This window comes from the organism of the source record quoted next, unplaced genomic scaffold, assembly GCF_019419815.1.
Source record: "Pyrus x bretschneideri cultivar Hongxiangsu unplaced genomic scaffold, Pyrus_bretschneideri_v1 Contig16, whole genome shotgun sequence".
NCBI lineage: Eukaryota > Viridiplantae > Streptophyta > Magnoliopsida > Rosales > Rosaceae > Pyrus > Pyrus x bretschneideri.
The window spans coordinates 2053367-2065087 of NW_025999457.1; the positions used below are offsets into that span (position 1 = coordinate 2053367).

The 11721-nt window shown below is 36.2% G+C and overlaps 2 protein-coding genes across 3 annotated transcripts; both read right to left on the bottom strand.

Moving 5' to 3' along the window:
- Positions 1-1100: 1100 nt before the first annotated feature.
- Positions 1101-2914, bottom strand: LOC125475793. Its single transcript, XM_048581160.1, has 4 exons — positions 2686-2914; positions 2480-2595; positions 1890-2315; positions 1101-1426 (listed from the first exon to the last, which is right to left on the bottom strand). Exons 1-4 carry the CDS (start codon positions 2813-2815, stop codon positions 1358-1360), a joined length of 741 nt encoding a protein of 246 aa, XP_048437117.1. The 5' UTR covers positions 2816-2914; the 3' UTR covers positions 1101-1357.
- Positions 2915-7352: 4438 nt separating this feature from the next.
- On the bottom strand, positions 7353-11616 carry LOC103965267 (G-box-binding factor 4). 2 transcript variants are annotated; one of them, XM_048580896.1, is made up of 5 exons: positions 10871-11616; positions 10696-10767; positions 9329-9358; positions 7974-7990; positions 7353-7866 (listed from the first exon to the last, which is right to left on the bottom strand). In XM_048580896.1, exons 1-4 carry the CDS (start codon positions 11606-11608, stop codon positions 7979-7981), a joined length of 852 nt encoding a protein of 283 aa, XP_048436853.1. In that variant the 5' UTR covers positions 11609-11616; the 3' UTR covers positions 7353-7866; positions 7974-7978. The 2 variants fall into 2 exon arrangements, with proteins under 2 accessions (XP_048436853.1, XP_048436852.1); XM_048580895.1 differs by lacking the exon at positions 7974-7990.
- Between the last annotated feature and the right edge of the window lie 105 nt (positions 11617-11721).

Sequence of the window (11721 nt, forward strand, 5' to 3'; positions counted from 1 at the left end):
TATCAAATTTATTTAGCTTTTGACAAGACGATATTTTGTCTACTCACAAGAGGAGTCCTTTAGTTCGGCGCTCCAAACACGCGGTTGTTCAATAAGACTCACTGAGTGAGATCACGAAGGAAGGATGAGTGGAACTAGGAAGGGGCTGGGTGTTGGCCTGAATATCGTAAAGTGAGATGGCATGGTCTCACCAATACCAAGATTTTCCTGTTAGACTACATGGATTCAAACAAATGGACAAGACCACTGCTTTGGCCAAATTACCTAGTATTCATGTTATTTGAGTGGAAAAGTTTTCAAGTTCGAACCCTCCCTCCCTTCTTCATAAAAAGGGAAAGTACTCGAGTAAAAATGATTGAACACCATTATAATCTGTTCAAATGGATTTTGCCCGAGGAAAGAAAAGGACTGAAGTTCACAACTCATTTTGTTCATTCTTGAACAAGAGGAAAGTCCACCAGAAAAGGGTTCATCATTGCATATATATTTCACTTCAGCCTGCAGCATAATCATCTGTGAAGATTATTTTGGTGGACACTGTGGCTCTCTTCTTGTTTGCAAATCACATTCTTATAAATATGTATAATAATTCATTATAATCACAAAACAAAAATTTATACACATTGGTCAAACTATGATTTGTCTATTGGGAGAGACTCTTCTAACTTCTAAGCCAATCACTACAATGGAACCTCAACTTTTTTCATTTTCCGAATTCTTTCATGTTTCATGTTGTGTAATTAATATGCAGATTTTAACTATATGTCCACCACCTCCACTCATCCAGCCACAGATCCACAAAGGGTGGTTCAGATGGTAACTTTTCCTTGAAATTTATTTGGACAAATGGATCACAGGTCATAGGAGTTACCCAAATGGTGTAAAACACCTTTCATTTAATCAGTTGTGCCTTTGTCTTTGTGGTGGTGGAGGGATCCAAAGTCCACATGCATGTACCTCCTCAAACTCAATTGAGGTGGGATAACTTTAGTCAAAGTGTCAAATAGGTCATTGGCCTCGTGACTTTTGAAATTTAAAATTCCTCCAAAATTAAAAGTGGAAAGGAGCAGGATAAAAAGTGGAGGAAAAAAAGAAAGAGAGAGAGAAATTAGCAACTGATTGCATGCAAAAATTAAAGGAGCAAAAAAATGGCAATGATTTCCAAAGTAGGGACCTTAATCTAAGAGCATCATTACACTACACTACATGGTGTATAATCATCAAACCACCGTTACAAATTACAATACTCTGATGAAGATTAACCTACCTACCTCAGAAATCCAATTTATATTTGACAAACTACATAACATCTTCTCTCTCTCTCCCTCTCCCTCTCCCTCTCCCTCTCCTCTCCTCTCTACAGCACCAGGAAAACCACACAAAACAGAGCCAATTCCATTTGAGCAGCAAATAACCCCACCAGCACCTGCAACCCACAATCCAAAAGAAACCAATCAACATCCCATCAATATTCAAAAGTAACATAAAGTAGAAAAAAATTTACATACACTGATACTCATATACAATTTTCATGTATATTAATAATAACATATGCTTTGTAGCCATGCTTTACTAATCACTATTTTCTTATGTGCTATTTTTTTTTTTTTTTTACACAAACGAAATTATTCTAAGCTACACTAAAAAAAAGATGAAGAGTTTGAATTCGGAACACAATGAATTAAAAAATGAACCACTCATCAAAGCAATCCACCAATTGCATGCCAGAGGTTCATTTTATTAATTCTTTTTTTTTTTTTTGAAGAAATGAACACATTTTAATGCTTCAGTTGATGAAGAAGTAATAAGTTATAACCAACTACTTGATGCAAATTGAATGTTTGAGCATGTAACCAAAAACTAAAATAATCAACAATGGAAATGGTTACCTGTCTCTGGTGGCCAGAGGTTGGTATAGGGCGTATTGTAGTTGAATCCACTTCACCAGTAGGCAAAGGAACAGCAGGATTACTGTTAATGAATGGGATTCCGCCGCCGCCGCCGCCGCCTCCTTTATCTGTTACTGAAGAGCTTACGCTTGGTTGTGGGCTGGGAGCTACTGCCACTTGGCGAGGATGGAATGGCCATGGGAATACTGGAGATGGTGAAACTACTCCACCACCACTGGATTTCGGTGTTGGGGCCACGGTTGGAGGAAGCTGCGGAGAGATTCTTGAACTTGAACCGGAACTCTGCGGCGGCGGTGCGGAGGAGGAGGAGACTGTTATGGCCAGCTTTTGAGTGTTTTGGCATGTTTTGAGCAGAGAGCCATTGTTGAAGGCAAAGTAGAAGAAACCAGTGCGTGATGGGTGCCACTTTGCAATGTTACAAGAAAACTTTCATTCAGAAAACTCAGATCTTTGAGAAAATCACGACTTACCCAGATGAAAATTACTTGTTTTGAAGCTAATATACTGAAAACCCAGGTTCGAACACACAGAAAAACAGAGCCATTTTAGAGAGAGACAGAGAGAGATACCGTGAAGGAGGTGGAGTCAGGTTTGCTGAGAAGAGTGGCTTGAATGAAATTGCAGAGATCGAAGGCTCTTTGGTTCTGGAAAATGTAGAGGTTGTACTGATACTTGTGCTTGAAAACTGAAAAATGCTCAAGAAAATATTGAATCAAAAACAAAGAAAATAAAGTTGTTGAATTTGTTTAGTTTGTGACAAATGCAAAGCACTTACTGACGGAGTCTCCCACATGAACAGTTGGGTTTTTCCACTCTGAAACTCCATCAACTAGTATTGTGGTGGAGTGAGAATGCTGGAAGAGTAAAGAGAGCAAGCACACCAAGATGAGCATGGAGAACTTCATGGAGAGCTTCTCTTTTGAATAAGTATAAAGATGGTTTATTTAGATGAGACGCAGGTTTTCCAGTCCTTTGTACGCTTGCCCTTTATCTATCTCTGTGCCTAGTGACTTATATAAAACGGCTTCACTTATACTACGGTGTTTGGATTCAATAATATACTAGTAGTTATAAGTATATATTTGTATGATAATATATTATTGAATCGGGATAATATCGTGACAGTGAACTTGTTTTATGTAAGTTGCTTTATTTTTAGCTATTTTAATCATGCTATTTTGGAACAATAATTTGAGATCGCGTTTTCTAACTTTCTCACATGTCACTTTATCATTAATAAAAAATGTCATAATATTAGGGAGTAGATTCATTCTTTGAGCCATTGGAAAGATTTTTCATGTGCTGGCAACACGGCCTTGTATACCAAGTGTTATAATACAACTAATTAGATACTTGCAAAAAAGAATTTCTAATTATTTGTATTATAACACTTAGGTGTGATTCCGTATGGGATCCCAAACCGAAAATGGCATTCTGAATTCCAAACCAAAAATTTTTAGGATGGGAATTTGAAGACCAATCCCTAACTGAAATTTCAGTATTCCCAATTTTCGGGATTTGCAAAATGTTTTCAGTATTTTGGGATTGAATTTTCTGTTTTGGGCTTATGGGTTGAAATATTTTTGGGCTATGAGCTATAATTTGGGCCTTTGGCCTAAATTTATTTTATTTTTTTCCAATTTCATATCAATTGAAATTTAAGCTTTTACCTCATATCAATCTGAAATTTCATACCAATCAAAAGACCATTTCATTCGTAACAAGTCAAACAAATGTTCCAAAGTTCTAAACTACTTAAATTTTATACTTCTATCTGTAATATAATCTACTATCAAACTACTTAAATTCAACATTCAACATGCAACAACCAAAATAAATATATATATTTTTTAGTTCGGTTTGGGATTCCCAAACCATTGAATATGTAATCTTGATTTCTGTACCAAAAGGTTTGGGATCGGTTCGGTATGGATCCCAAAAATTTCAGTATTATCAATTCGAAATTTTTTTGGTATGAGATTGAGATTTTTTTAGTTTGGTTTAGGATTTTTAGAATAAATTTCTAACCCTAATAACACTTATATCAAGTTATATTTCTGACACACTTAAAAATTTCTCAGGCATAGACAAAGGAAGAGTGTTTTTAAAAATGTTGAAAGAGGAGTGTAAGTGTAAGCATGGAGACGGGTAAAATGTCGGTAGTGGTTTGCTTTTTCCATATGAAGAGTCTGAATGGATGACAGACATAAATATGGTCTCACAGTAAAAGGCTGAATCATTTTGTTGGCATAAAAAACCCTTTTAAAGAATAAATATTTAAAGAAAAAGAAAAAGAGAGGATTAAAAAAAAAAAAAGAGTGAGAAAGAGAAGGGATCTTTTGGGTGGCTCTGATGGTTAATGATGGAGATTATTATTCTAAAATGATTAGCTCCTTGATTATGAACCTGCAGTCTGTATTTTTTCAATCCAAATAAATTAATGTCTTGGGAGGTGGAGGACTGCAAATCACTTTCTTTTAGGATTTTTCTTTTAATTTCTTTTTTATTCAATCCATAAATAATGTAATTAGCTCATACTTTGATGCATAAAATAATTTTAAGGGAATAAAATCTTTAAAGCTCTTTCTTTTCTTTTAATATTTGATCCTTTTTGGTAAACATATTGCTTGCTGCCATGTTTTTCGATGTTGCAGAGACAAATGGAAAGCAACTTCTCCTTACCAGTTATAAGGAACTTTATAGATTTGTTGAGCTCAAAATTTTATCAAACACCCCCTATAGCCTTGATGAAATTTATATTTTGGTATCAGGAGAAACTACTTAGGTCTGTAGTGTTCTTGTTTGTTCTTCGACATTGCAATAAAGTGGTGTATTTGATAGCAGTTTATGTCTTAAAGAAAAATGTGTGTTTCAATGAGATACTTGGGAGCCAATTAGGCTCTTCAAATCATTATTGCTTCACCTGCTTTGATTTTTTACTTCCTTCCTTCGTAGGTACGAAGAAAGAGGTATTGTTGAAACCAAATTTGCGAAAATCATGATCTCACAGCATTCATCATCCATGCATGAAAAATGTTGGTCACATATAATGCAAGTGCAAGTGCATAGAAAGAAGGGAAGTGGCGTGGAGGCAGAGAGCAGAGAGCAGAGAGCAAACATGCCCGGCATCATATGCAGCAAAAGCAACCTTAAATTTGATTTGTATTTGTCGATGAGGTCTGTGGGCCCACTCCTACTTTATATACGCCGAAAACAGAAAGATAACAAAAGCACTTGGCAGGGAACTAAAAGACAAACACTAGAGTAAAAAGCACTTTGAATAAAAGAGAGAAATACATACAAGTTAAAAGATAAATTATTAGGACTCGTACTTGATTTACGATATTTTAATATTAAAAATGTGAAATGATCAAAAAATTTTAAAGACGAGAATGTTGACTTTGATTGACCGTCGTATCGTGATGCGTATGATTCATTCATTTGGCGTATTTTAAGAGTACTCGACGTTACAAATTCGTGGACACAAGCGGAATTAAAGGCATTTCTAAAGGTAATTAAATCTAAATAAAGTAATGTTGGAAGAAAAAAAATTCAATGGAAAGAAAAACAAAAAATAAATAAATAAAATAGAAAATTATACAATAGGTACTTTTCTACCGATTATACAAGAACCGCGTCGCTAGAAAGATAGTGAACGTACCTCTTAGTAATCGCTACCAAGCTAGTGACTATACATGTAATAGTCGCTATCATCTTACCGATCCTCCATTTTCAATTTTTTTTCTTTTTTATTTATTTATTTTTGTTATTTTTTTTATTTCTTTTACTATAACAATAAACTTTCATAATCATATTCTTCAAAATATATTTTTCCATGAAAAATCTATTGTAATTCATTTTAAACACTTGTAATCAACAATTTAAAACTTAAATTTAAAGATATTTGAATTTAATTATGATTACTCAAATAAAGTAAATAATTTGGAATAGGGAAAGACAGATACCACGGTACTGATTCTCTCCCAGATGTACTTAAATCATTATATCTATTTATTTTCACCTTCGCCTCACCGTGAAGTTTTGAAAATTAAGGTAAGACTTTCCATTGATATTCTTAAGGGTAGAACCTCATTTGATAATGTTTTGGGTCTCACTATTGTAATTTTCACTTATTTTTTTAGTTTTCGGCTTAAATATTCTACTAAATATAAATTTGTTGCTCAATAAATTGTAAAATTACTTCCAAATGTCTTATAAAGTTTTCTTTAATGCTTATGGAAAATATTTTGCAATAAATTGTAAAACCGCTTCCAAATTCATACATAAACTATTGTTCAAACTATTTATTTTCACTTTCACCTCACTGTGAAGTTTTGAAATTAATGCAAGACTTTCCATTGGTATTCTTGAGGGTGGAAGGCCTTTTTTGACAATGTTTTGGGCCTCACCACCATATTTTTCATTTATTCTTTTAGTTTTGTTAATGCTCACGGAAAATAATAAAAAGTTTGCATTTTTAACAAAAATTGTGGGTGTTAAAGAGGCTCGACATACGCAAAATGAGGCAGGTCTAATGCACAACGAGGTGGGCTCTGCTCACAAAAAATGGGGTGGGCTTCTGACACGCAAAACATGACTGCTCTATGCAAGAAAAACGAAGCGCACAGAACAAAACGAGAATCGCACAAATCAAGATGCCTTAAGAAGTATGAAACAAATTAAGTGTTTCAGTTCTACACACTTTCAACTGAGCCATCTTCAATGACATGATCGACTTAAAAAGATCTGAAAGGAAAAACATTTCCTCTGTTTAGATATACTCCAAGGTTTTGCTTACATCTTCCTATCCGCACACGATTTTGCGCACGCTAGATGCCTTTTGGTATGCAAGTTGAAACCGCCGTATCAATTGCATTAAGTACACCTTCCCTTCTTACCAAGGGGGGTGTCATTCTCCCTTTCGAACTAAGAGACCAATTTTTGTGATACACTATGATAGCAATGAATTATAATGCCAAAAATTTAGTGCTAATCCATGGGTTGACTAAGCATTTTCAACCGCTTATGGGTTCAAATATAATTTCTCGGGGAAAATTCTGGAGCAAATCAATGCATGACACTGCAAAATTTATTAGTCAGGATGCGTGTTCAAGAATTCAAGAGAATCTAGCAAGTGGAGGTGATTCACTTAAAAGGCAATCTTGATGTATGTAGAGATAACTCCTGTCTGTCTACGAATAGGAAGCCATAAAACGATGAACTAATGAACAAAGATATTTCCGCTAGGTTTCTCCTCAAAAACACGAACAAGGATATTAATGAACTTACATCGATGAAACACGAAATCAGTACTACCAATCAATTTCTAATTTTACTTCTATAATTTTGAATTACAACAGCAACAAGTTCATTAAAAAGGAAATATAGTCTCGCCGTAAACCGAAATACATGCATATAAATCGATATTCGCTAGCAAGAAACTATAATGCAAGGTCATCTTTATATAAACATAGCACTAAAGATCAATCTTCATACATTTCCGGAAAGGTGTCATAAGCCATCTAAACATAATAACCTAATTCTGGATCCCGATCCTCTACTTCACCCTCAAATCAATAATCGGGGGAAAAGAGGCTTTCATCACCTCTTAACTACATACTTAATAAGGCTCTCTACTTCTATCTCCCTCATTGACGCCATCTTTTCCTAATTAAGTAATGACCTTCGTTACTTGGGTTGCAATCTCTCTCAAAAAACAAACCACGAACCACGGTAGCTCTTAAAAATGATAATATCATCAGGTTGAATTATCCACTTTGGACAATCAGATTCCAAGTCGAATACTTCCATACTTTTTCCTCCTAGGTCTTGAAACGATTTTGGTTTCCACGTCACACCTCAAGCATATACATTCTTACCACTGCAATGAGCGAACTCTCCGGAGCACACGGAGTGGCCTTCGCTTCTCCACAACCGGAATGATGTTTTCCATTAGCTGCAACAAAAATACACAAGGTCAAATGGATAATAGCAAACAACTATTACAACCACCGTCCCTCATCTTCCAAAATCCTATTCCTCTGGATAAAATGTTCAACTAACCTCGCTCATGGGCCAAACTGAAATGAAAAATCATCAATTACCAAAAGTTTCAAAACAGGCAACTGTATTATTTTATACATGGAAGTCTATAGTAACTTGTTTTCTTGTCTAATTACATTACCACATGCAAATATAAATGGAAGGCTATACTTAGACTTCTAACGAAGGCCATTCTTTGTTATTATAACATATTGATTGTCTTGACTACAGCGAACCCAAAGCTTAAATTAAATAGAGGACCACAACCATATACTTTTGGGAGAGAAATGTTCCTTTTTGTAATCATATTTATCATTGTGAATCTTTCCTATTTTCTTCCCTCGTGGACGTAGGCAAAGACCCAACCATGCATATTATTTACATGTTGTTCTGTCAAGCATGAAAATCCATCCCCTCAAAGGTTGGAGATATGCTTGGCTAAGGCAAACTGCTAGGTAATAAGTACACTAAATATAATTCCAATTGATACGCTTATATCTAAGTTAACAAAGTCTATGCCAGTTATCAAATTATAAAATGAAACAAATTTGTAACAATTGGTGTATGCAAAAGTTCTGAGTTATATACATCAAAACAATTTTTTTTTTAATAATTTATTTATTTTAAAATAATTTATATGCATCAAAACAATGTTTAACCTTACACAATGCATTCATGCTATATCTGCCTGAATCATGTACTGCCTGCTAGATAGTGCCTTAAATTGTACTCTACATTCATAAGACTTTGCATTTGGATTATCATGATTCCAAATATCATTAATATTTTGTTTCTGTTTGTTTACTGGGAGGAGGGTGGATATTCTTGTAGAATTTAAAGAATTTAGACTGTATATTAAAAAAAATGTAACTAGGGGTCAAGTTTTTTATTTTGGGAATGACAGATGATTATATACAGACTATATTATAGCTCGGCAAGAAATTCAGAATATACAAAAGTCACAGATGTCGAGCGTTGAGAGGTCATATAAACTCCATTAATATTTCAAGATAAACCAACGCCTCTACCAGGGAGACATGAAAAAATTTCATATCTAAAATCTAAACATGCCACATCTATGGCTGCAAGGTATAATCAACAATAAGGGTCATTAGAGTAGACATCTAGTTTTCTTTACCTCTTCAGGCATAATTACAAAATAATGGAGATAATACTTATTTGGGTGCACTCGAGAAAAAGTTGTATAATTTTCCATGTAATTTTCTATAATATCTGCCTCATATTGTATTTTTCACTTCATCAAATTTGTTGTTTCTTATCCAAAAAGATCACCGTCTGCCAACGACCATGTTCCTAATAAAATACAATCCCTTGCAGAATCAATTCACTACATGCACCAGGAATGAAATGAATACCTGCTTAAGTCTTGCCTGAGTCCGCCCAGTCTGCAATTAAAAAATAAAATTGTTACAAAAGAAAATATGAAAAAAATGTTAAGGCAACCAAGGAGAGCAAGTAAAACATACACCTCTCAATTTGGTGGCATGTTTAGATATTAAGTTCCTTCTTTCAGAAGAAAAGCAGGTAAAATGAAGACAAAAAAGTGCAAGGTCTTAACATCAACTCGAAAACCAAAACACCAAAATTAGATAACTTTAAAAGGAAATGATTTAGCTCCTACGCACACTCATGAACCAAGCATCATGCACAAATACAAGAAATCCAAACCCATCCTCATTTTAAACCAATATGCAGACAAAAAAAAGCGGCAACTGAACCAACCAGCCAATTATTAAATGTTCAAATTGGCTTGTCTGATCTTTTACAAGCTCAAACTTATAAAACAAGCCAAAAATCTTGTTCGCAACTGGCTAATTAAGTTTCCAAGGAAGCTTGAACATGTTAAAAAACAGACAAGGTTGAATATCTGTCTCCTGGGTTAAGAAAATGTTTAAAATTTCATACGATATAATGGATTGAACTCATTTGCCCGACTTGAACTCATGTTGTAATGGATTGAACTCATTTGCCCGACTTGAACTCGTGTTGTAATGGATTGAACATGCTAAATGACGTAGTCAAGTACTTAAATCATTTATCTCTACACTTTGCAAACAAAACATTAAAGTATACACTTCAGTGGTTTCATATGCACGTATTCATATACACTACATGAATATCTACATATATTCATAAGATTTATATAAAAATATTCTAACTTATAATCCTTAGTGAAGCCTCTTATTCATGAAGCTTGGTCATGAAACATTACTTCAGATTAGGTTAACTATCAGGCTAACTAACTAATCAAGCCAAGCCCGACAGGTTTGTTCAATTGCAGCACTGCTGACAAATGATAATGAAGTCTTCAATGGGATGAAACAAAGCAAAGTAACTATATTTGCTTAAAGTATGACTACATACTGCTTTATACACAATAGAAGTGGAATTTCATCACAGCATACGAACACAGTAGTCAGACAAGTCAAATCAAATTGGTGACCGTTTGGAGTTGCATATTTGTAATTGACAAAACGTTTGCAACTTCAGAAAATGAGATATGTGACAGGAAAAGTCGTTTTGTTGGAAAATTTAACAAAGTAACAAACTGTGATAACTATACTGAATGCTGATTGCGACTCAAACACAGCTCACTTTGGCCCCAAACTCTAATGCTACCAAAGTACTAAACTTCTACTACCATTTCATAGTGGAAAAGCGCATTTCTCACTTTCGGCGGCCAACTACAGTCTAAAGCACATTAGATTCATAATTCGATTACCTGTTCTTTCAAAAGCTGCTCGTTTTCCTCCTCTAACCGGACTGCCAATGACTCCAATTCAACTTGATAAGCCTAAAATCCAAAAACCCCACAATCAGAAAAGTACAAATAAGCATGAAAGAACAAACAAAAGAAATATCACATACACCATTTCATCAAAAACCCAATTCCACACCTGCTTTCTCTCTCTGGACCTGGCTGCCGATTCCCGGTTCTTGATCATCCTTCTCTGTCTCTGCTGCGCCGCCTTATCCATCGGCTCCATAACGGCGCGCCCCCTCTTCCGTCTCCCCACTCCTCCTCCACTCCCAGCAGGGTCCGGCCCATTTCCAAACCCGACTATCGACCCTTCAACCTTATCAATCGACCCGAACGGGCTGAGCGGGATCTGATCGAAGGAAAACACTCCGCTGCTCAATCTCTCCGTCTCGGGCGGCGGCGGCGCAAGCGGAAAATCCTTAATGTCGTTCTCTTCCACGGCCCCGGCCCGAGCCAAAAAGTCCTCCAGAGTCATCATCTCATCGGGAACCTCCTCTTTACACTCCTTCCGACATTCGCCGGACACAATTTCCCGCCAAACTTCGTCAACGGTCTTCGGCGGCGGCGCAGTGGAGCTATTAATTTCTGCGGAGGAGTCAAGTAGGGTAATTTGGGCGTTGAAGAGGGTGGCGTCGGTCATAGGGGTGGGGTTGGAGTCGTAAAGGAGGCCGTCAACGGTCATGGAGCCGATTGGAAGGGCCGGCGTCGTACTAGTGTTGCTGTTCTGGTAGTTGTTAAGGGATTGGGGGTGCGCAGAGGAGGAAGACGGGTGTGCAGTGGTGGTGGTGGGCTTGGGCTTTGTAGCGGAGGCGAAATTGGAAGAAGGGCGTCGGGAGAGATCCGAGTTTCGTGATCTCGACGACAACGACGACATTACTTCGACGACACCATCTCTTCCGTCGCTGATTTCTCAGGCCCCTCGGACTCTGTCCGCTCTCTTTCTCTCTCTAGAATTGGAACTTTTAGGGTTCTGATCCGGTGTTTTGT

What these genes read in the sequence shown, in the direction of transcription:
- LOC103965267 (XM_048580895.1), bottom strand. Translation starts at nt 11,608, where the DNA reads ATGTCGTCGTTGTCGTCGAGATCACGAAACTCGGATCTCTCCCGACGC. An exon ending in GGTCCAGAGAGAGAAAGCAG is followed by an intron (nt 10,768 to 10,870) that starts GTGTGGAATTGG and finishes TTTGGATTTTAG; the next exon opens with GCTTATCAAGTTGAATTGGA. An exon ending in CTCAGGCAAGACTTAAGCAG is followed by an intron (nt 7,867 to 9,328) that starts GTATTCATTTCA and finishes TTTTTGTTGCAG; the next exon opens with CTAATGGAAAACATCATTCC.
- LOC125475793 (XM_048581160.1), bottom strand. Translation starts at nt 2,815, where the DNA reads ATGAAGTTCTCCATGCTCATCTTGGTGTGCTTGCTCTCTTTACTCTTC. An exon ending in TCATGTGGGAGACTCCGTCA is followed by an intron (nt 2,596 to 2,685) that starts GTAAGTGCTTTG and finishes AGCATTTTTCAG; the next exon opens with TTTTCAAGCACAAGTATCAG. An exon ending in CTGACTCCACCTCCTTCACG is followed by an intron (nt 2,316 to 2,479) that starts GTATCTCTCTCT and finishes AACATTGCAAAG; the next exon opens with TGGCACCCATCACGCACTGG.